Raw genomic sequence first — 24,336 nt, forward strand, 5'->3', positions numbered from 1 at the left:
TGTGTTGTTTCTTCTGGTTGTGTTGTTTCTTCTGGTTGTGTTGTTTCTTCTGGTTGTGTTGTTTCTTCTGGTTGTGTTGTTTCTTCTGGTTGTGTGTGTGCATGGTTTCTTCCACTTCTCAAGAGAGCAGACTCATCTAAACACAGAAGCTTTACAAATAATATAATATAAAGCTTTCCTTTCTTTCACCAACACTTAAGTATTCTTCCTCCAGTCTTGGTATTTACTTATTTATATTTATTGTAGTTTATTTATTTGGAATGTTAGGCTGGCTTTTAGAAAACAAAATATTACAGTTATTTAGAAAGCAGCAATCTAGCCTAATAGTGCAAGTCTAAAATTTCAGTTCTTCAAGAGTGGGCTACAGAGAGTTCCAGGCTATTTAGTGAGACCCTGACTCAGAGAGAGAGAAAGAGAAAGAGAGAGAGAGAGAGAGAGAGAGAGAGAGAGAGAGAGAGAGAGAGAGAGAGAGAGAGTCTTTTAGAAGGGCTGAATATATTTTGCCAGGGCTGGAAGTATGACTTGGTGGTAGAGCACTTGTCTAGCATTCATTCTCAAGGCCCTGGGTGAGCCCCAGTGATTCCCAGCACTGCAAAAAAATAAGTGATAACATCTGGGAGTTCTATGTAAATACTACCATTAAAATAAAAGGGTGTGGGAGTGGGTATGGGGAAGACAGGAGAGTGTGTGAGAGATGGGATGGGCATGGGAGGGGGGGAGGGTAAGGGGAGGGGGAGGGTCAATGTTGTTAGCTCTAAGACTCAAAGGGAAATAGTTTGTTGTCATGTTCTAAGTGTCCAGTGGCACTCACTCAGGGCCAGGAACAGTTGTTTGCAAGAACTCGGTTGTCACCAGCCAGCAAGCCGGGAATACTGAGTATCAAAATACCCTATTTCAAAACAGCGAAATGAACCAGGTGTGTTGGTGCAAGCCTGCCTTGAATCTCAGCACTTGGTTGACAAAGGCAGGCAGATCTCTGTGAGTCTGAGGCCAGCCTGGTCTACCATAGCAAGTTTCAGTGTCTGAGGGGGCCACATCGTGAGATCCTTGCTCTCTAGTGGGCTCTCTCCCTCCCTCTGTCTGTCTGTCTGTCTGTCTCTCTCTCTCTCTCTCTCTCTCTCTCTCACACACACACGCACGCATGCATGCATGCACGCACACACACATACACATGCACGCATGCACACATGTACATGCATATTCTCGAAAAATAAAAGCAAGCTAAACACCCCCACACGTGTTAGTGAGCACTGTTCTGTGTATCTGCCTGATGCTAACAGTTGCTCCCACTCCTCTTCTCCACAACCCTGCAGAGTAACCTGATACATTCCCTGGGACTGAACCACCATCTGATCGCGCTGAATTTCATCATCACCTCTTTTGGCAAGCAAAGTGCAAGGTCTTCTCCGAAAGTGAAGGTGACGGACACCGACTTCGATGGGGTAGAAGTCCGAGTATTTGAAGGTTCTCCAAAACCAGAAGAGCCGCTGCGACGCAGCGTCATCTATATCCACGGAGGAGGCTGGGCCCTGGCTAGTGCAAGTAAGTCCCTGCCACCTTCAGGGGGCTCTGGGAGGGGCGTGATTGCTGTTTAAGAATGGGACCCTTGGTTCTCCTGGAACATTCTGGTTCCTAGGTCACCCTGGCCACATTGTCAGTGTCTCTTCTGTTTATACGGTTATGGTCTACAGAGATTCCTCCTTCCTTCCTTGTTTTCTTCCTGTCTTCCTTCATATCTTCCCATCTATAGCACTGGGGGTTGAAAGCATTGCTTCGAACTCGTGAAACAGTTGCTCTACAGCTGAGCCCCAGCCCCAGCCCTTGTTGATTTACTTCTTAGTACTGATTGCTTTGAAAGTCTTTTCTGAGCTCAGAATGTAGCTTCGATGGCAGAGTGCTGTGCTGCATGCACAAGCTCCCATGATCTAAATCATAGACTTACTGTAATCCAGTGATACTCGCTTTCCGTATGAAAATAAGCTCACCTTCATTTCACCAGAAGTCACCATCCTTATAAGCACGTGAGATAGTTATCTGTAGCCCTTATCAACTTGATTCTGAAGGATTCTTCTTACAAAATAGAGTGGGCATTGCTTAATACAAGGTAACTCAACATTAGCTTTCTAAACCCAAAGAGTAAAATACCGAAAGTATGCAGCTGTTAAAAGAAAACACACAGTGTTTCCAAGTCCAGAGGCATCTTCTTTGTAGTTGGACAGCTCTCATGAGCAGAACCAATTGGAAGAAGCAGGCTGCCTAGCATTGAATCATGGGTACAGACAATCTCAGGGCTTATGCCTGTAGTGACCATGACCTCCTTCATCCAGAGTCCAGAACTTTTGGTATTCTCAACCCAGAAAACCTACTGTCAGGCTGGAAGACAGCCCAGCAGACAGAAGTGCTGGCCACCATGCCTAATGACTGAGTTCTATCCATGGGACCCATGTGGGAAAAGGAGAGAGTTGACTCCCAGAATGGTTCTCTGACCTCTACATAGGCATTGTGACACCCCAACACAAGATACACACAAATAAAAATGTAATTTTAACAGACTATAAAGAAAAAGCAATTGAAACTTGGTCTCTTCCTTTATTATGTTTTTATCTGAACTTTTAATGCACAAAATATAAAATGTACAACTCTCTCAGAACTCCATCTCATTTAGCTCTATACCCATCAGGTATTCTGTTATTCACTGGCTTGTTCCCACTGACTATGTTAGTTTGTTCAAAAGGTGACTTTTAGTGCAGACACTCAAAGCTGTGGGCAGACCTGGACCGAGGATCACCACTGTATCAGTTGGTTCTTCGTTACTATGACAAAATACTGAAGCAACTTAAGGAGGGAAGGAGAGAGGAAGAGAAGGAAGGGAAGGGAAGGGGAAAGGAAGGCAGGCAGGCAGGCAGGCAGGCAGGCTGGCTTTATTATAGTTTACATTCTGAGGGTACAGTTTATGGTGGCAGGAAGGAAGGCCATGGGCAGAAACATGAGGCAGCTTGTTATATTGTATCTACAGTTTTATCATTGTTGTTGTTACTTTTTTTCTTCAGTCTAGGAGCAGGACCCATGGATTCCCTCCACCCTGAGTCAGGATGGGTCTTCCTTCCCCAGTTAACAAGCCTAGAAACTTGTCACAGACACGCCCAGAGGGGATTCTACATCTCGTAAAATTGACAACCAGTGCTAAGCATTATCATCACTCTGGTATGCTAGAGACAGAGATCCAAAAATGAATAAGATAGGGTCACTTCCTTGGACAGATAGTCTGTGGCACTGGACACATGTCAGGTGGGATGTCCTATCCAAGACAGAAAGTAGAGATGGCAGAATGGTGTCATTATGAGAGTCAGCCTGGCTGCCCCTTAGTTTTGGCTGGTGTGCCTGAGGGAGAGCTGGACTGGTAAGTGTGCAGGCAGGTATGGAGTCCTTAATCCTCTGCTTCTAAGGACTTACTTTCCGAGTCACTAAAGAAGGAAGTATTAGGCCCTTTGCTGAAACAATACATCTTTTTTGTTGTTCACTTGTTTGTTTGGGGGCAGGGTTTCACGTACTTGGGCTAGCCTCACTATGTAGCCAGGAATGACCTTAAACTTCCCATTCTCCAGCCTGCACCTCCTGAGTGCTGGGATTACAGGTGTCTGCTACCTCCCCCACTTAATGTGGTGTTAGGTTCAAACCCGAAGCTTCATATCTGATAGGCAGGTGCTCTACCAACTGTGCTACATCCTAGACTGGTGGGTTGTAAAGTATCGGAAGAAAACATAAAAGAAATCAACCTCTTAAAATTATATTGTTCCTGAGGGCATTTGAGTCTCCTTTCTAGGAAATACTAAAATTTCCTAAAACTCTGCTTCTCTGTTGGTGTAAAGAAACTACCCCATTCTTTACATTGGTAATTTCCCCCGAATCACAGCAAATGAGGATGTTAAACGTATAAATTCTTCTAATTCTACGGAGGAAACTGCTAGTTTGCTGTGGTTTTTCTTTTTATTTGAAGGGCTTCAAAATCAGAATGAACGTGGTGTGTTTCATATAGCTCAGAATGAAATGTTTAGTAAGTTAAAAACATCCAAAACTCACTCAGTACTGATTTCCTATTATAATAATTACATTTTATCATAAAATAGATTTAATATTTGCAATTGAGTGTGTCTGTTTGCCTTTCATTCTTCCCTCCCTTTCTAACCATCCCTCCACCCATCCCCACCCTTTCCCTTCTCCTCCCTCCTTCCTCTTCCCTTCCTCTCCCTGTAGCCCCTTCCTGTTCTTTAGTTGTTTGGATTTTGAGCAGTCTCATGCATCCCAGGATAATGCCCATGGCCACAGCCTTGAACCCCTGATCCTTGTAGCTCTGCCTCTCAGCTCCTGGGATCAGAAGCAAGGGCCACACACCGGGATCACGTGCGTTTCTCAGTGTGTGTTGCTATTATTATCTTAGTCTAAAAACAATCTATACTCTGCAGTGTGTGCGAGTGGACAGCCTGAATGGCCACCTTTGTAGTGATTCATTCTTCTCTCTTAGAAATCAGCTACTATGACCAGCTGTGCACAACAATGGCTGAGGAGCTGAACGCCGTCATCGTTTCTATTGAGTGAGTAGCTACCACTAGTCACAACTCTCACTAAGACTTTTATTTTTTCATATGTGTCCATGTCTGGGTGTGAGTATGTGCACATGAGTACTGGTGCGCACAGAAACCAGAAGAGTGTGTTAGATCCCTGGAACTGGAATTACAGGTATTTGTAAGCTGCCCAATATGGGTGGTTGGTACAAAACTCTGGTCCTTTGAAAGAGTATCAAGCCCTCTTGATTGCTGAGCCATCTCTCCAGCCCCCAATAGTCATAATGTTGTTAAGAAGAAATTCTAAGTAACAGTCTAGTAACTTAGTAATAAAAATAAAATATAGCATCAAATGTTGGGATTACAGATGTGTCTATCTACGTCATTGTTTTGTTTGTTTGTTTGTTTATTTTTGGTTTCTCGAGACAGGGTTTCTCTGTATAGCCCTGGCTGTCCTGGAACTCACTTTGTAGACCAGGCTGGCCTCGAACTCAGAAATCNGCCTGCCTCTGCCTCCCAAGTGCTGGGATTAAAGGGGGGCGCCACCACGCCCGGTTTACGTCATTGTTTTTGAAGTGGGCTTAATCATACATTGATTTACTTTACTTTAAATATTCTGCATTTGTTGTTTGCCTGCAGTGCTAGGGACTCAACCCAGCACCTCATAAATATGCTCAGCAAGTGCCTGCTACTAAGCTGTATTCCCAGGCTTTTTAAAATGTAGTCTTGTAAGTTTGACAGAAACACTGCACTATACGCAGCAAACATTACATGTGTAACTATTAGTAAGCCTTGTGGTAGACTGGTCTCTGCTGGCTCTCTTAGACGCTGTTTTCTTGAGCAACTATGAAGTAACTGAATAAGTTGACAGCTGTTACCATGGCAACATCACATCTCATCCCTGTCTCATGCCAGCGTGGTCCCAATGCTTTCATTTCAGTCTTTGACTTACGCTTTCCCTCAGATTTCCCTTTATGAAGGCCTCCTTGATGGCTACATGGGAAACCCCAGCCACTTTCCTGTTTCGTTCTATCTCTGAAGCTGTCTTCTATGTTCAACAGGCCATACATTTAATCTATCACATGTTTGCAATAGAAGTAATGCACATGGGGGTAATGGGGGGTTTTGTTCGTTGCTGAATCAGTTGTGCTCAAAAACTTCCCAGCACACACAGGGAATTCAGTTATTGGCTGTATGATGGGTGCTTGAAGAGTCTGAATTAAGAGTCTAAATTCTCATATAAACCAACCACGGTAGTATAACTTGGTGACTTATGCATGTGGTCTGAGCATTTGGTGAGAGACAGGAGAGTTGCTGAGTTCTAGGCCAGTCTGGTCTATGTAGTAATTTCTAGGGCAATCTGGGCTATAAAGTAAGGCCCTTTGTTTCAAAACAACAACAACAAACCAAAACCAAGCATAGGGAAGCTGACTCGATAGATTAAGTCTTTCTGTGCAAGCATAAGGTTGCTTCATATCTCCAGCAACCCGCACCACAAAAACCCAAACAACAACAATAAAACAAACTGACAAACCCCAAAAGGCAGATGTGGCAGTGCATGCTATAATTTCAATGCTGAGGAGGATCCTGGAGACTTGCTGGTAAGCCAGTCCAGCTGAATTGCTAAACTCCAAGTTCACTGAGAGGCCTTATCTTAAAAAAACTAGGTAAAGAGCAATAGGGAAAACACCCAGTGTTAGTTAACTTCTGGCCTCCTCACACACACTTACAGGAGCATGAAGCAACACATATGCATAACACACACACACACATGTGTGCACTCACATACCCCACCACCCTCACACTCCCACACAGTATGTATTTTACTATTTTCTTCACAGAAAAAAAAAAAAAAATGAGTCATCCAAAGGCCGTCAGGCAGCTAAGTAGACACATAGGTGGTGTGTGGGACTGACTCCGGGCTAGAAGCTTTACAGGTTCCCACGCCTTGCTAGTAGGAAGCCTAGATAGGAGGAAACTGATAACAGCCACACAAGCAGACAGGGAATGCTCCAACTGCTTATATGAACCCAGGCTCATCCAGTTCTCCCTTTCCTCTGCCTTCCTCCCATTCGTGGCTCTCAACCCCCTTGCCCTACTGTAGACCTGGGAACAGAAAACAGGAACCTGGGTTCCCAGCACGTCATGTAAGGCTGCAGTGTGGACACCAAGGAAATCGGGCTGACTTGGGATGGGGACCTCCCAGGTGTGTCCAGGGAACAGTTTAGACAGTTGGACTAAAAGGGCCTCTGGTGTTCAGCAGGGAATCCTCCTGCTGTAGTCTAAGTGAAGAGATGTTCTACTGAGGTATCAGGCAGTCCCACCCTGTAACAGCAGCCTGGGCTTCACACAGTGTGGCTAAGGAGGCTTCTACCTCAGCAGATTTAGTTGTACCTGCCATGTGCGTTTCCAGGCTTTTCTGAACCTGCAGCCAACCTTTGAGATCTCTTGAGTGAAGTTCAACAACTCTGTCTTTGTGCCTGGGCCACTGGCCAGGGGACAGAAGGACACTGAAGGAGCCAAGCCCTTAGAGCAAGACCCTGGAATGTGGTATTAAAGAAGCTGCAGGGGTTTCCTCTACCTATACCTTCACAAGGCCTCCAGAAGGAAGGCAGGCAGGCTCTCCTCACTTGGCACATGGAGGATCTAGCCTCAGCGGGCTCTTGTTTACCTGCCCTCAAGACTTCAGTAGCAACAATGGGCAGCACAGCCTGAGCTCTTGCTACACACCCTTCTCTACCCCAGCAGTCCCTTGACTCCAGTGACACGGGCGTGTTACATGTGAGTGTGACATGTGAGTCGAGGCTTATCGTAGCACCCAGAAAAGTAGAAAAAATATGATCAAGATTTTGATAAAGAGCTAAAACTCAGAAGCAATTGCCTTCTCCTTTCCCACTGGGCTGACTCTGGATAATGGGCATTCAGATGTTCACCACTGGGAGGAACACAGTGCAGAGCCACCTTCAGGCAGCTCACTGAAACCCATAAGCAATATGGGATTAGGAATCCTTCCTGGGAACAGAAATAGGAAGGCTTCACCTGGGTTCCCAGCACCTTATGTAAGGTTGCAGTATGAACAGCAAGGAAATCCGGCTGACTTGGGATGGGGACCTCAGATGTGTCCAGGGAACAGTTTAGACAGTTGGACTAAAGGGGCCTCTGGTGTTCTCATAGACCTGTCCGACCTTCAGCTAGCCCATGGGTTACATCTGTCCCAGGATAGTTGTGAATGCACTCAAATGTGTTTCTAGATGACTGCATTGTTTCTCAATGTCAAACAGTTGGACACCTCTTAAAGCACTGAGCAGGTAAGTCTGCGTGAGTAGTGCTGTGACCAAATGACAAATTATTCAGTGCACACTTACTGTGGACAGTAATTATGAGATAAGGGGGTTCGGGCCCAGGCTAGCCACAGAAAGCCTTATATCCTATAGCTAAAGGCTAGCCAGCATCACATGACCATTGTATTCCTCTCCCCTGCCAAGAGAACGCCGTAGGTCTAACCTGGGAGCACAGTTGCTCTCACTAGCTCACTTCTTTCCTTTTCCTTCTTCTCCTTGATTTCCTTTCTGTCCTGGGCCAATTGCAGGGTTAAGTCCTGATATCACAGAGAAAGATTTAGCTCCTACCCTCACAGTCTAAAAACCTCGACCCAGAAGTTTAAGTGTGAAGAGCGATATGAAGTGGGTGGTGAGCAGAGATGGAGACATCTATGGGCAAGACTGTCCGTTGTTTGAAGGGTCAGAAAATGCAACTTTAAGAAAGCAGTATTTGGGGCTGGCAGTGTAGGTCAGCTCCTTGCCCAGCTTTCATTGAAGACAAAGCCCTGGATTTGGTCTCCAGCTCTGTGTGGTGGCGTATGCCTGTGATGCCAACAATGGAGCCCTAAAAGCAAGACAGTAAGAAGCTCAGGTCATCCTTGTCTACAGAGAGAGTTTGGGCTACTCATAAGACCCTGTCTTCAAGAAAAAAGAGAACAAAACAAACTTAAAAAACAAACAAACTGCTGTCAATAGAGTCCCTTAAGGAAAAATGAGACCTAAGTAGACAAAGGAGCATGGTTATGAAGTCTATGGTGGCTGGATGAGAGGGCTTTGAGAGATTGGGGGGGGGGGGCTCATGCTCTCACCAATGAAAATAAGATTGAGGGCAGAGGATCCCAGGAGTCTCCAGCAACGTGGTAGGTGCTGGGTTCTCCCAGAGCCTCCCCTCCCCTTAGCAGAGAGACCCGCTGCCACAGCATCCCCTGCAGATGGCTTTGCTCCATGTGCATCGGGCCTTTGGTGATGGTTATTTATCTCTGGGAGCTGGAGGGCGAGGGTTAGGGTAGCCCGGAAATGGAATCACCTCACGTCATGGGATTCGTATACATGCGCTGCCTGTGCTGGTCTGCAGCAGTCAGGGACAGGCCTGGCAGCTAACTCACAGACATGCCTTTATTCTAGAACATAGGTAAAGCCAGGGCCTCCTACTTAAGGCCGTATAGGGCACTGTGCTGGCATCACGCATTAATTGTACAGTATGTATCTGGTAAATTAAAGGTGTCATATCTAATTTACATGGCTATATTTTTATTTATATAACCTAGGACTGTCTTGTTTTTATATTCACCAAGTAGGGTATTTCTACCACACTGCTATTTAACCTTTGGCCAGGATCATGGGATGAAGGGACAAGAGAGATTCACACCTTCTTTTCAAAGGTACACTATGAGATAATTTGCTAGTTGGGGTTTTCTAAAGGAACAGGTCAAGAGAGTGGATATGTACATATGTGTATATATGAATGAATGTGTATGTAAAGAGGATTTATTAGAGTGGCTTACAGACTGGGATTCAGGTAGTCCAACATTGACTGTCTCAACCAAAGTTACCCATCATACTAATAAACCTGGATATTCTCGGTTGTCAACACACATTGGATGTTGGATAATATTAAATTCTATAAGGGATTCATTATACAACCCTCTTTGTTGTGGAAAACATCCAAGTTTTTGCTTTTAATTAAATAAATAATTTCTTCTGTATTTATTCACTATTCTATATAAATGCCTCAAACCACATAACGTTCCACCCAATGTTGGGAGAGCTTGAAGCTTTGCTGAGCTGAGGTTCCTGCTGTTAGTTCAGTTGCACAAGATGGGGATGTGCGTGGGCTTTGATGGTTGTCCTGGTATAAGCACTGAACACTTCAGGGCCTTGTTCTTATTCTCCATAAAATTTGGGGCCACGGTGCTTTTATGGGACACTGTGCTTATGTAGCTTTAGGTATGTGGCAATCTGAAAGCCACACGGTCACCTACCTCACTGTTAAATCTGCCTTGCTTTGTTTTTCTCTTCCTGGAGTGGTTAAGTGGAGCTATGGGGAGGTGACACAGGGGTAGACTGCTCTTTTCAAATGTGTGAGGTTCTGGGTTCCAGCCTCTCTTTCTCTCCACATACACACACACACACACACACATTAAAAACAACAGCAACAAAAAACCCAGCAAAAACTGAGAAGATCAGCTCAACTCGAACCTCTCTGAACACAAACCAAACAAAACAACACAAACCGAGATCAGCTCAACGCATGCTCACTTGGCCACGACTGCCCCAGCCAGTATCAAACAACGTCACTCAGTCTAACTCTACGGAGAGGAGCCTGTGGCTGCTTCCAGAAAATTTTCTTTGATTTTCTTTGCTGAAGCTAAGGTGAAAGTCGCTCCTTTCAGACATTCTTAGTTAAATTGTGTTGTCTCCCTGATGGCTTCTTCAAATAAAATCCCAAAAGGGGAAGAAATGCTGAGGCCTTTCTCTTTCCACGTGAGATCCTTTAGAATTTGAGATGGGAGGGAGTGGTTCAGAGGGATAGCTTATTTGGCAAAGTATTTACTGTGTAAGAATGGAGGCCTAAATCCTATCCCCAGAACTTACTTAAACCGGAGAAAAGTGCCAATGTGTAATCCTAGTACAAGGGAGGTGGAGGAATAGCTCCCAGGGTTCACTTGCCTGCCAGCCAAGTCTATCCTGTGAGTGCCAGGCCAGTGAGATGCTGTCTCAAAAGGAAAGTGGGTGGCATCTTGAGAAATGCCAGCCAGGGTTGACCTGTGGCCTCTGCGTATATATGCACACACATACTTGTACTGTGAGACACATGTGCACACACAGAGCTATGCTGTATTCCCATTCCAGCGATGACAGAGAAAACCCCTGTAAGCTGGGAAGTCTGGCTCCGCTGGCTCACACTGGGTCTTGCGGATCCCTCTTTAGCCTCAGCAGTTACACCAGGAGAGGAAGCTAGAAGCCCACAGTCTCCTGGATAGCCTGGGTTCCTTCTGTAGTGCTGTCAGAGTGTCTGGGCTGAGGTTAAGGGTGAGGTTTGTTTGTGAATGGGGAGGGAGTCAAGGTAAGCACCTGGAACTGGAGTGTCTCAGCCTTTACAGATGAGTCTCAGGAAGGCATTTCCTTCTCACAAACTTGGGACCAAACTTAGGACCTGACACATTCTAGTCAAGTGTTCTGCCACTGAGCTTTTGTGAGCCTCTGGAAGTCGCAAGCTGGGAACAGCACATTGCGAGAGTTGCACTGTTTAAAAAGGCTTCACATCTGGGCCCCAAACCTCTAAGATTTTTGTGGATCCTCCCAATACGGATCTGATTTGTGGGTCCCCACTGGGTGTGTTTGTTTGTGGATGCATGTGACAAGCATAGAGAAATCAAAGAACAACCACAGGTGTCCTTCCTCTGGAGCTGTCTACCCAAGGGCTCTCACCAGTCTCTCTCTTTCCTATACTTGGATTAGTAGCACATACCGCCATGTTATGTGTTTGGTACGTGGGTTCTGGGGATTCAAATCAGACCCTCCTTGAGTGTTCAGGGCAAGTGCTTTACCCACTGAGCTATCTGTTTTCTCCCACCTTTTTTGAGGCCAGATCTCGTTCTGTAGCTGAGGCTATCCTGTAGCCTATGGACCAGCCTGGCCTCATACTCACAGAAATCTTTGTCTCAGCCACTGAAGTGCTGGGGAGATAAGAGCCACCATTCCTGGTTTATTGAGTGTTTGTCTATCCAGTCAGTCAAAGTCTTTAATGGCCACCCTCCTTTGCTGAAGGATTGGTAGTCAGGGAGGTGTGAACACTTCACGTTCTCAAGAGTCCAGTGTTGAAAGTGGAAACAGCAAGGAAGACTGGTCTCCAAACTGCGCTTCCAACAGAAAAAAGACAGCTCTTGATTTCCAGTACAGCTGCTGTCTGAACGCCTCCTCCTGCTTGTTCCTCCTCCTCCTTTAAAAACAAAACAAAAACAAACAAACAAACAAAACCCAAGCAAAATCAAAACCAAAAAACCAGGGTCTCATGTAGCCAAAGCTGGCTCTGAACTTGCTATGTAGCTAAGGGTGACCTTGGACTTCTGATCCTCCTGCCTGCACTCCTTGAGTAGCTGGGTTTGTAGGCATGTGGCACCATGCCTGGGTTTATGTGGTGCTGCCGGTGGAACCCAGGGCTTCATAGAAGGCAAACACTCTACCAACTGAGCTCCATTCCAAGCCCCTACTGTTTGTTCTTTTAATAATAATAATAAAAAAAAAGAACTTAGATAAAAGAACGCATAGATTGTTCCTCTCGAGTTGTCTCTATCCGAGAGAGAGCTTAAGCTGTATATAATTATTAATTTATTTTGGATTTCCCCTATTGAAGAAGTTCTCTAAACTTTTGAAGGATGGTAAGCCTTTTATGGTTTCCATGATGAACTGATTGAAATTTCCTTGGGAGAAGAAAAAAACCCCGTATCTGGAAAGGCTGTGACCCTTCTGTCTGTTGCGCTGAATCTAACAGGAAGATGATTTCATCCTCCATCGTCATACAACCTCTCACCCACCTGGCACAACCTGAGGCGAACGTTGTCCTTCTGCAGACAGCAGGCGGCATGGCCTCCAGGTTATGTCAGTTTTGAGGGACAATACTTGTTCCAACCATGTTGGACATTAGTGAGATTCCGGATGTCAGATTACCAGTCTCTCGGCCTTGCCTCTTTCCCCTGGTCACCGTAGTAAATGCTAAAGTAAGTGTTGGGGCGGGAGGTAGAGTGCCTGCATTGCAGGAAACCTGGTTTTTATGCCAGACATTTAACCCATGGCTATAATCCTGGCACTCAGGGGGAGGTGTTCAAGGTCACCCTGAGCTTCGTGGTTTGAGGCTAGTCTGGGCTCCAGGAGACACTGCCTCAGCAAAACCAAGTGTTAGCTCACAGGGCTCAGTCGAACTGTCTGACATCTGACTAGTCTTAGCCTTTCTTTTCTCAAGAAATTTGAGGTGTCTGAGTTACAGTGTATTGTCAGAGGGCTTGGCGGCCAGAAAAGAGGGACTCAAAAAGTTATTGAAAGAAGTGTCACTTGGAATGAAAGGGAGGGGACTTTTGATGAGGAAATGATAGGGAAGAATCCTGGAAACAGGAAGAAACAGGAAGTGGCCCGGGAGGAGGGGAGAGAAAGGAGGATGTGTGATAGGCTTCTGATGTGTCTGACCTGGTGCAACACTGGGACTTCTTGGGGCTTTTTCTTTTAAGATAGATGTTGGAGAGATCCAACAGTAGTGGAATTGGAGTATTTGGGGGGCAGGGCTCACACCTCAGTGTTTTTGAGAAGCTGCTAGGTGAAGTGCAGTCAGAATTTAGAAGAAAGCATGTGTGTGATATATTTATGTTGCTGCTTGTTTGAGACACTGGCCTGCAACTATGGCTCTGGCTGGCTTGTACTTGCTATGGTGCTCAGCTAGTCTCAAACTTGTGTGTCCCTCCTCCCCGGTCTCCTCAGTGCTGGAGTTATATATGTGTAGATTACTACAGTGCTGAAGTTACATGTGTGCAGATTAGCACAGTGCTGGAGTTACATGTGTGCAGAGTACCACAATGCTGGAATTACATAAGTATAGATGACCAGAGCTCTGGAGTTACATGTGCAGATTAGCCTGGCGCTAGAGTTACGTCTGGGTGCAGATTAGCCCATCTGCTGAGAGAGATAACACGTTTTACCTTGGGTAAGGCTTTCTGTAGTTTATGGCATGCAGCTCAGGCTTGCCTCAAGCTCACTGCATAGCTGACATACACCTTGAGTTTCTCATCTTCCTGCCTCTAAGCCCTGTGTGCCAGGATCATAGGTGTGTGCCACCTCTCCCAACAAGAAAAAGCATGGTGTTCATGTGTGGTAATTTTGTATCAGGAATATTGCTAATCCAACCAAATCATGATGTTTGTTCTGAGACACTAAGAGTATTTACTGCACAAATGAAGTAATGTGAACTTTCAGTGTGTGGCAAAAACACATACTCAACAACATGCACTCTCTCTCTCTCTCTCTCTCTCTCACACACACACACACACACACACACACAATTCTAGCTCTGAGTTGGATAAGGTGACACACACTTTTCCAGTGCTTTCCAGGGACATAGCTTGAGCAGCAGACAGTAGGCACACTCTCTCCCTTGGTCCTTCCCTTTCTCTCTTGGGGCTCACATATACCAGGCAAATTCTGTACCACTGAGCTGTACAGCCAGGCTTTTGTTCTGTTTCATGTTTTAAGAGAGGATCGTCTGCAGTTAACCCAGGTTGACTTTGAATTCACTCTTGGGACTCACTCTAATCCCAGCCTGGTGGTATTACTGGTCTCTGCTGCTAGGCCAGGCTGTCTCTTTTCTTTAGATAAACCACCCATGAATTTCCTCCTGACTCTTAAGTTTTCTATATCTTATAAATACATTGCAAAAGTTATTAGCTCTCTCAGGTAAATGTTGCTACATTGAAGTGACTGGAATCTCACTGCTTTCAGTATATTCACTCTCTGCTATACAAAAGGAGTATCTTTTGTTTTTATTTTAAATATTGATAATGTGGCAGTCTCCTGAATTTCTTCATTTTTTTAAAGATTTATTTATTTTTTATTTATATGAGTATACTGCAGCTGTCTTCACACACACACTAGAACACTAGAGGAGGGCATCAGATCCCATTACAGATGGTTGTGAGCCACCATGTAGTTGCTGGGAATTGAACTCAGAACCTCTGGAAGAGCAGTCATTACTCTTACCCACTGAGGCATCTCTCCAGCCCAGCAGTATCTTTCCTTACCGAGTAAAATTTAGGAATATTTTAGCTCAAGCAGAGGTGCCGGGTATGGTGGTGCACACTTTCAATTCCAGTGTCTGGGAGGCAGAGATAGTTGGTGGATCTTTGTGAGTTCTGAGCCAGCACTACACGGTTAGAAATGGTCTTTAAGAAAAGGGTTGCACAGAGATTAAGTGATTATGGGTATGGTGGCACTAGGGGTACTAGTAATTGAATTTAGAGTCACACATGCTAGGTCACTGTTCTTCCTTCCCCTAGATGGAGTCTTAATAAGTTGCCCAGTCTGGCCTTGAACTGACTTTACAGCCCAGTCTTGAACTTTTGGGCTTTCTCCCCTGGTCTCTGGTAGTTGAGCACAGGCTAGTACCACTAGGTCGGACTAGACTGTGCATCTTCAATGGTACCATAGGCACTAGCGGGATGATCTGTTGGTTCTCAGGATTGCTTGCCATATTAGTTCAGTAAGCTATTAGCTGAAATGATTAATTAGTAGGTTACCAGGTTTCCCAGATTTTATTTCCCTCAACCCAAAGACTCTGAGGCCCTTTGTAGAAGAGTGCCTGAAAACTTGGTAAATGCATGTGTGTATCATGGTACAGCTCTGTACTGAACTAACCCCTTGTGCAACTAGGGATTCTGTTTATTATGATATGTGGGGAAGTGACAATGCTTGCTGGTCTTATGACAACTTGACACACAAACTTGAGTTATCTGAAAAGAGGGAACCTTAATCTAGAAAATGCCTTCATAAAATCTAGCTGTGGGGCATTTTCTTAGTGATTGACGGGGGAGGGCCCAGCCCATTGTAGGTGGTACCATTCGTGGGTTCTATAAGAAATCAGGTTGAGCAAGCCATGGGAAGCAGCACCCTCCATGGCCTCTGCTTCAGCTCCTGCCTCCAGGTCCCTGCCCTGAGTAAACCTTTCCTCACCAACTTGCTTTTTGCTCATAGTGTTTCATCACAGCAACGGAAACTCTAAGACAGTGATGGAATTAAAAAAAAAAAGATATTTTCATGTCTTGACTCCTGAAGTGCATCTCTTTTTTGTTTTGTTTGTTTTCTTTGAAATCAGAAACTACATGGAGGAGCAGGGATAACTCCAATATTGAGAGATGTCGCCACCTAGTGGAATAAATAGTGTAACCCCCTCCTGTCTATGGAGCAGTATTACATGCTATACTGAGCCTGTATCCCCATCCCCAGGCCTTTTTTTTTTTTTTTTTTTTCCATTTTATGTCAAGGTCTCATTAAATGTCCCAGGCTAGTGTGTGAACCAGCAGGATTTTTGAATTCAGGATTCTGCCTCAGCTCCATAAGAGACTGAGATTACAGCCCAAGGCACTCCTTGAATGGCCAGCTCAGCCCCAGAAGCATAAGGCTCCAAGGATAAGTCAAATTAGCACAGGAGGAGGATGGGAACGTGTGAGAACCAGACAGGACCATCCATACACACCGAGACCATCTTGAGCGTGGGCCCTTGTCACGATCAGGGTTCTGACACTTTCTACAGAATAAGATGACAGAGCCCTCAGGTGTTGCAAAGAGTGCCTCATGGGGAGACCCCGGAGGATCCGGATGAGGCTGTATGCTAACTTAGTTTTCCCTTTGTTGTTCAAAAGACATTTTACTCATGTTGCACTGTGTAAGTGCGTTCCTTGGACTGAATAGCTCCTTGCATAGGCCTCTCCAGCAGACAGCTTTACTGTAGTTAGCGAATGAAGTGTGGTAAGTTGAGGCCAGTGAATTGGCTGATGCTGTTAGTTAGCGTTTCGCCCAGAGCCACCAGAGTGGTAGATAGACTTTCCGAAATAAATCCCCAAAGTTCGTTATGGATCCTAACGAGGAGCGCCTGCACACTCCAGCCTTGAGCTGATGGCGGTGGGCAGTTTGGTGTCTGAAAAGCTGCTTTTTGAGATGTGAGCCAGGCTGGCCTCATCCAGTAGAAGAGGGCACAGAGGTCCTTGTGCTCACAGATAAGCACTAGGGAATCCAGGAATGTTAGTCACACAGGCTTATCTCTTCAGAGAAAGAGATGTATAACCTGTTTTCCTCCCAGAAGGCTGGGGATGGATATAGTTCATAGCCTGGTGACCCTTTTGTGCTGCTTGTAGGGCCAAGACCACACCAGATTGGCCCCTCCCAGACCATTAAGATGCCACATGTAGTCAATCTACAGAACCCATCGTTATGGAAGGGCCACATGTACTTTACAAAGAGTTTTGATGTAGTCAAGCCTTAAGCTTTATTGGTAAAGGGGATGGAATTAATTATCACCAGGAAACTCTTTCTGGATTGTGCCATACTTACCTGAAATAACCTGTCGAGTGTCAGACTCTTGAAGTTTGAACCCACACCAGCCACTGAGTCGCCTTGAATGACACTTGCTTCTTGCTTCATACAGACGGACACTCCGCTGACCTTTGTGGTCACAGAGACACCCCTCCCTCCACCCAATCAAACCCCAATCCTCCTGCCTCAGCCTCCCCTTGGGAGTATCCCTGTTCACCCACCATGGTTGGTGTTGTAGTTTGTTTTTCTGTTGCTGTGATAAAACGTGACCAAAAGCACTGTGGCCAAATAAGAAAAGGCTTACTTGGCATACACATTCTGGTTCAAGTCCGCATTGAGGGGAGGCTGGGGGGAGATCTAAGGAGGAAATGAAGCAGGAGCCATAGAGCATCACAGCTCACTGTCTTGCTCTCTCTAGATAGGGCTCAACCTGCTTCCATAGCAACCCAGGACATCTGTCCCGGGGATACTGCCCACAGTGTGATGGACCCTCTCACATACTTCAGTAAGCATGAAAGTGCCCCACAGATGAGCTTACAGTCCAGTCTGATGAAGGCAGTTCCCCAGTTCAGACTCCTTCAGCTAACACTGGGCTGTGGGACTCTAAGTAGAAGAGTCAGCTTGAACAATTAAAAAAGGACTTCGTCCATACCAAGTTCCTCTGCCTACTTTACAAGAAAACAAATGGTTTATTTTTATATCATATATTTGTTTTAATTTCTTGTCTGTTTCTGGCTTTTGCCTTTTTCTCTCTCTCTCTCTCTAAATGTCCAGTGGCCATTAAAACGTGGTGATATCCTGAAATGAACACCAATTTTGTCTTCACAGATACAGGCTAGTCCCACAGGTTTATTTTCCGGAGCAAATCCATGATGTCATCCGTGCCACTAAATATTTCCTGCAGCCAGAAGTCTTAGACAAGTACAAGGTCGACCCTGGAAGAGTCGGTATTTCTGGAGACAGTGCTGGTGGGAATCTGGCCGCCGCCCTTGGACAGCAGGTAACAACAGCTCCGCCTCTGGGTCCTTATGATAGATGGGATGGGGTGAGCATGCGCAGTTGTCGCCCACAGTCTTCACACGCGGTGCTGGGCTACCCGCCATGTGGGTAGCTAGCACCCTCACGTGACTGTCCCGGGGCCTTTCTCACGGGGTTTTCTGAAGTGGGTGCTGAAAAGTGTCTCAGAAAATGCTAGTGTTCCTCAGGAAGACCTGAACTAACCCCACTGGCCTCATACTGTTTGGATTTACACAATGTAATATTTTGGCTTAAATTTCAGTCCTTATGGCTATTAGAATTCTAAGAGAAATTTCTAAGACTAAGCCAATTTCCAAAGTTGTAGTTTTTATTGTTATTATTAGTTTTTGTTTTGTTTTGTTTGTTTGAGGTAGAATATCATGTAGCCCTGGTTAGTCTCAAATTCTTTCCGTAATTTAGATGACTTTGGGCTTCTGGTCCTCCTGCCTCTTACCTCTCAAGGCTTGAGATTACAGGCCTGTACTACCACACTCCCAGTTTCTATTGCTTCTTTTTGTTTTTGTTTTTTTGTTTTGAGATGAGGTCTACGGTATAGCTCAGGCTAACCCAAAACTTCTGATCCTATTGGCTTAGCCACCTAGAGTGTTGGGACTGAAGGTGCATAGCACCATGCCTGGCTCATAGGCCTCAAAGACAGACTTTCTGCTTCGGATAGGAGAGCTGTTAAGTCCATGGCTTAACTCCCTTTGTTCTGTGAGCCTTGGGAATGAGAAGACAATGTCGTCTGGCTTCAGGACTGTTCCAGGGATGCAGGGAGACCATATGCACACGGTTGTCACATACATCTTACCAGGAGAGGGACTTCCAAAGTGATGGTTGTTCAGTTCCTGTGGAACACGCCGCCTTCTTTTTAGATCTACTCTTAGAATTTTAAATGCTGGAATTACAATATAGTCACCCTGGGGAGTCACTGGTAAGCTGAGGTTGCTGCCCTTAGAAGTCATTTTCTTTCCACATCAAGCTCACTCTGGGCAAGTGCTCCCTGCGTGCCTGTCCAGAAGAGAGGCTAAGGTCCCAGCTTGTCACCGAGCACATGTAAACCCTGGAGTCCCTGCGTTCACAGTCCCTATCCTTCACTAGAAGAGGAAGATTTGTGAGTTTCCCCCCCCCTATTCCAGAAGCCATTGCCATTTGACATAGGGAATAAAAAATTAAATGTGGCCCACACTTTACTCATAGGTAATACGCAATGAGGTGTGTTCTTACAAAAGAATAGACACAAGTAGAGTATTCTTGGGGGTTTAGCGACATCAGAGTTCACATAACCATGAATTGATTTGAATCTATGAGTCACAAACAGTAAACCGTTCCTTAGGGATTGTCCAGTAGCTTGGTGCGCTTTAATTCTGGAGGGGAAAACGTGTTCATTTATTTAAAGCATTCTGTAAAAGGATCCACACAAAATGAAATATGTTTCTTCTATTCTAGTTTACCTACGTTGCCAGCCTGAAGAATAAGCTCAAACTGCAGGCTTTGGTCTACCCAGTCCTGCAGGCTTTGGACTTCAACACACCCTCTTACCAGCAAAGCGTGAACACTCCGATCCTGCCGCGCCACGTCATGGTTAGGTACTGGTTAGACTACTTCAAGGGTAACTACGACTTTGTAGAGGCGATGATTGTGAACAACCACACTTCACTTGATGTAGAAAGGGCTGCAGCCCTCAGGGCCCGTCTCGACTGGACATCCCTGTTGCCCTCGTCCATCAAAAAGAACTACAAGCCTATCATGCAGACCACAGGGAATGCCAGGATCGTCCAGGAGATCCCTCAACTGCTGGACGCTGCTGCTTCTCCGCTCATCGCAGAGCAGGAAGTGCTTGAGGCCCTCCCGAAGACCTACATCCTCACCTGCGAGCATGACGTCCTGCGGGACGATGGGATCATGTACGCCAAGCGCTTGGAGAGTGCGGGTGTGAACGTGACCTTGGACCACTTTGAGGACGGCTTCCACGGCTGTATGATTTTTACAAGCTGGCCGACCAACTTCTCCGTGGGAATCCGGACTAGGAATAGTTACATCAAATGGCTGGATCAAAACCTGTGACGGAGGAAACTCCTCAGAGGCACGAAGCTCTTGACCTCCGTTTGCTTTGGAAAAAAAAATCAAAAACAAAAAAACCACTGCGCATTTCAATCATCTGCACCTTTCCCTCGTTTTGCATTAGTACTGAAATCTGTACCCTACAGACCTTATAATAATTTGCAAAGTGACTCTGACTAACGCGGTTAAGAACATCTGAACGTGGTTTCCCAAATGACTCAGTTTTTGCTGTTCTTTTCTGAAGCCCGAGTGCTAGGTAGGAATGGCCACAGTTTGAAGAGCTAGAAATAGCCTTAGGTCATGCTTCTGTTGTGTGCTTTCCAGAGCGGTTTTTAAAAGTTTAGGTAAGGTTGCAAATTCTGAGGAACAACAACAACAACACAACCATGAGCCTTTCTTCAGTTTGCTCCGGTTGACGCGGGTTGCAGAGCAGCGTCTAGTGGACACTCTGAGGCCAGCCCTTGGGACTGTGTAGCCTCTGCCTCCCAGGATGTTGTCTTTCCTGTGGGAATTTTGACAGGATTTCTAGCAAGACAGATTTCTTCTCGAAAGCTTTTCTTCCTCAGGAGTGTGAATTTTCTGAGCTAGCTGCTGTAAATTCAGTGAGGCTAAAGGGATACTTGAATGTTACTTTTTTCTCCTAAGAAAACGGGAGGCCACCTGCACTGGATATGTCCTTGGGGAAATCTTTGGGGAACAAACTTATTTAACTGTAGAGTAACTTTCCTATTATGAAATAAGTAAAGGTAGAAAAATAACGGTCTGTTGTTACTTAAGAGTACTCCTGGCATAAATTACTAGAAGTCGCGTGTATATATTCGGGGGAGTAAGGAAATAAGTTATGTTTAATAATAGCTTAAGATGACCAGCAATGCCTGTAGAAGGCTTTGTCCGTTTTTGGCAGAAGGCCTAGGGCATCGAAAACTCAACCTTTTCACTCGTAGCTGAAAATGGGACTATTTTGGTATAGCAGTTGTTTATTTTTTAAGTTATTTAATGTCAATATATATAGCTAAACAGGGTTTTTCTGAAAAACATTATAAAAATTTTAAGATAAAAGGTATTTTAAAAAGAAAACTACCATAAAGTTATATCAACATGTAATTTTTTGAGGAGATAGATAAGAATGGTAGGCACCACATGTAAGTCAGGGTCAAATACTTGGATATTTATCTGCATATGCAAATTAAAATAATTAGAAACTTTCTACCTAGTACGTCATGTTGTACTAGGTACATGATGCTGGTCGGCCATCCTTAATCCAAAATTTTGAGTCAAGTCTTATAAGTGGAAAATTCCAGTGAACGTTTATTTTGTATATAAATTTTTAAACCTATTGTGTGAAGCTACCCTCAGGCTATGTAGATCAGATGTATAAAAAGCACAAATGAATATCTCAATTACATTTGGGTTCCATTCTTAAGATATTTTATTATGTATATTCAATTCAAATATTCTAATGTCTAGAAAAATGAAAACCTTGGATACTCTGGTCCCGAGTTGTTCAGATGAGGGAGAACCAACCTGTAGTTTAACAGCTTAGGTAAGACTCACTCTGCCCATGCTGGCCAGGGGAACCCACCCGGGAATCCTCTGGGTGAAGGGCAGATGCTAGCACTGCCTGTTCTTCTTAGTTCTCCTTCCATTCCTGTCCTGAAGTTCTAACTGCCGAGCCTTACCTTCATAGAAGGTCTTCACTGCCAGTGTGGGCATCTTGCATAGTAAGGGATTCCAGATTAGATATGAGTTGAGCACCCTGCCTTTCTTCCTATCACCCCGCTTCTGCTGATAGTCCGTGCTACGTTAAGGGACTGAGCAGAGACCACTCAGCCAAGTCCTGATCCATTTCATCATGAAGAGGGCAGGACCTTTCCACTCTAGGAAGGGTGCGTGTTTCTGGTTTCCAGCAGCAGGATAACAAGTGGGAATTTACTCACTGACTTCTCATTTATCATAAAAGCTGCAGCACCTTTATGTACAGAGCAATGTCACAGTGTGTTTGTGTGTGAGTGTGTGTGTGAGTGTGTGTGTGTGTGTGAGAGAGAGAGTGTGTGTGTGTGTGAGTGTATGAGCGTGAGCGTGTGCTGTCTGCATATGGAAATAACTACTGCACAGGCTACCTTGCTGATGTGCCCATGTCACTGGTCTCCCTTTTAGCTAAAATCTGAGAGTAGAATAACCTGATCTTTGAGGCCTCTTCCAATATTAGTCTTTTCTAAGGTAATTTTTAGTAGGTCATAATTCAGAATACACTAACCTACTCATCTCTGAAGACTGACTTTGCTCATAAATTGTTTTTTTTTTAATTGGCCACATAGCATTAATGCCTCCACAGGGTTACTGTGGTTCACATTTATGATGTAAATTGATACCCATCTTCAGCTGAAGTTGTTATGGGGGGCTGGAATCACAGTGTTTTTTAAACCTGATATTTTCATTCCTATTTGAGTGACAGCCATCTTTTAAGGTGTTGGGCATGGAACCCCAGGCCTTACATGCTTGGCAAGCGCTTTACCCCCGAGCTACACCTGAAGCTCCATTCCTGCTCCCTTCTGCACCATTTAAAGGTGGGAACTATATTTTGACTTTATCTACCTCTGAGAAAGAGGAAAATGTAATTATTCACAGAGTTTCTCAAAATGGCATCTCTCTTCCCAAACTGTGAGCCAAATTCTGCAGAAATCATGGACAGTAAATGGTGGCAGATGTCTGAAGGGGTCTCAAAGATGCAAGAGAACATGGGGGCAGAGGGGCCACCACCGCATCATCTGATATGTTAGTTTCGTTGTTCTTTGGGGCTTTATTCTTCCAGGTATGTTACACTCTGCAGCCTGATCTCTCCGGTCTAAGACAGCCTGGCTTCGCTTTCCTGTGTTATGAGGAGGTCACACTTTGGAATACTGAAGGACAATCTTGAGGTGCTGCAGAGCATAGTAAACTCCTCTGGGTGTTTTCTGTGAGGACTCAGACTTACAGAATGATGCCGAATGGAATGTTTTGTGCATGACCTTTTAACCTTTGACTCTTGCCCAATTCCCCACTGCAAAGGGGAAGGCAGATTTTATGAAGAGCATTAGGAATAAATACATTTTATAGAATGGAAACCCAGTATGGTACTGGGGAAGTTTATTCATGCTTGCAATCTTGTTTGGAAATAAAATGGGTCCGTCTGGAAGCATGCCTCTGGCCCTTCCCTTGCCTGCACTGTCTGGTTCCAACTGGAACCACTGATCCCTTCCTTTCTTTGTCTCCAGGTCACAGCCCCAAATCTTCTTCCCCTAGACTAACTGTAACTGTAATTTTGTCACAGACAGGTAGTTCTGTGACCTTCCAGATGACACTATGTTCCCCTGTCCAAGTGAAGCCTTCTGTGGATGGGCTATAGAGTTCCATGTCTGTCCTCAGTGCTGATATTAGAAAAGATGAGTGTGGACTTGAACCATCTCAGCCAGAGAAGTATCAGTAGTGAAAACAAATTCTAAAGCTGGCTGTGTCTGCCCATCTCATTTATTATCCTATTTTGAACTTGAATGTATTATGCTAAGTTCTGTTGCTGGGAAGAGCCATGACCAAGGCAACTGTTAAAAGACAAAGTAAACTGCTGGGGGCTTGCTTACAGTCTCAGAGGTTTAGTCTGGTATCAACATGATACATTCCACACTCTGGTCCCCATAGGCTGGTAGCCATATCACACTGTAAAAATGCATTCAGTCCACCCTCAAAAGTCAGCCCAAAGTCTCTTCTGAACTGTGGCAACCTCTTAACGGAAACCCCTGTAAAATCAAAATAAAAAAGCAGATCACATGCTTCCAACATATGGCACAGGATATACATTACCATTCCAAAAGGGAGGGAAGACGGCATAGTGAGGATATAGTGGATCAAAGCAAGATTGAAAACCAGCTGAGCAATCTCCAAATACTGTATTCATGTCTGATGTCAAAGCACTGTTCAGATCTCCAACTTTTTCCAGCCTTGTTGACAACACACTTCTCCCTCTTGTGCAGGCTCCGCATCTTGTTAACAGCTTTCCTTGGCAGGTGTCCCATGGCTGTGGCATCTGCATCATTTTGGGGTTTCCAGGGAATTCCAGGTTTCCCCTTCACACTTCACACATGGCCTCTCTGGCCCTCCATGCAAAGATACCTCCGACATATACCTAGCCTCAGCAGCTTTCCTAAGATGGAGAGGAAGATTCCATAACCTCATTGCTCGTGAAAACAAATCAAATCAAAACAAAACGCTGAAGTCCACAATAGATATATAAAGATAAAAATAAAAATAAAAATGTCTCCAGCAGG

General features: G+C 45.0%; 1 protein-coding gene across 1 annotated transcript in view; it reads left to right on the plus strand.

The window, feature by feature from the left end:
* Nceh1 (neutral cholesterol ester hydrolase 1) overlaps window positions 1-23,213 on the plus strand; it is a 62,584-nt gene extending 39,371 nt beyond the window's left edge. Inside the window, exons 2-5 of the mRNA XM_021158285.2 lie at window positions 1,314-1,542; window positions 4,523-4,592; window positions 17,783-17,954; window positions 19,421-23,213. Of these exons, the coding sequence (XP_021013944.1) occupies window positions 1,314-1,542; window positions 4,523-4,592; window positions 17,783-17,954; window positions 19,421-20,038 (1,089 nt within the window). The 3' untranslated portion in view covers window positions 20,039-23,213. The remainder of the gene's footprint in view (window positions 1-1,313; window positions 1,543-4,522; window positions 4,593-17,782; window positions 17,955-19,420) is intronic.
* The last annotated feature ends 1,123 nt before the right edge of the window (window positions 23,214-24,336 follow it).

Source organism: Mus caroli, chromosome 3 (assembly GCF_900094665.2).
Source record: "Mus caroli chromosome 3, CAROLI_EIJ_v1.1, whole genome shotgun sequence".
NCBI lineage: Eukaryota > Metazoa > Chordata > Mammalia > Rodentia > Muridae > Mus > Mus caroli.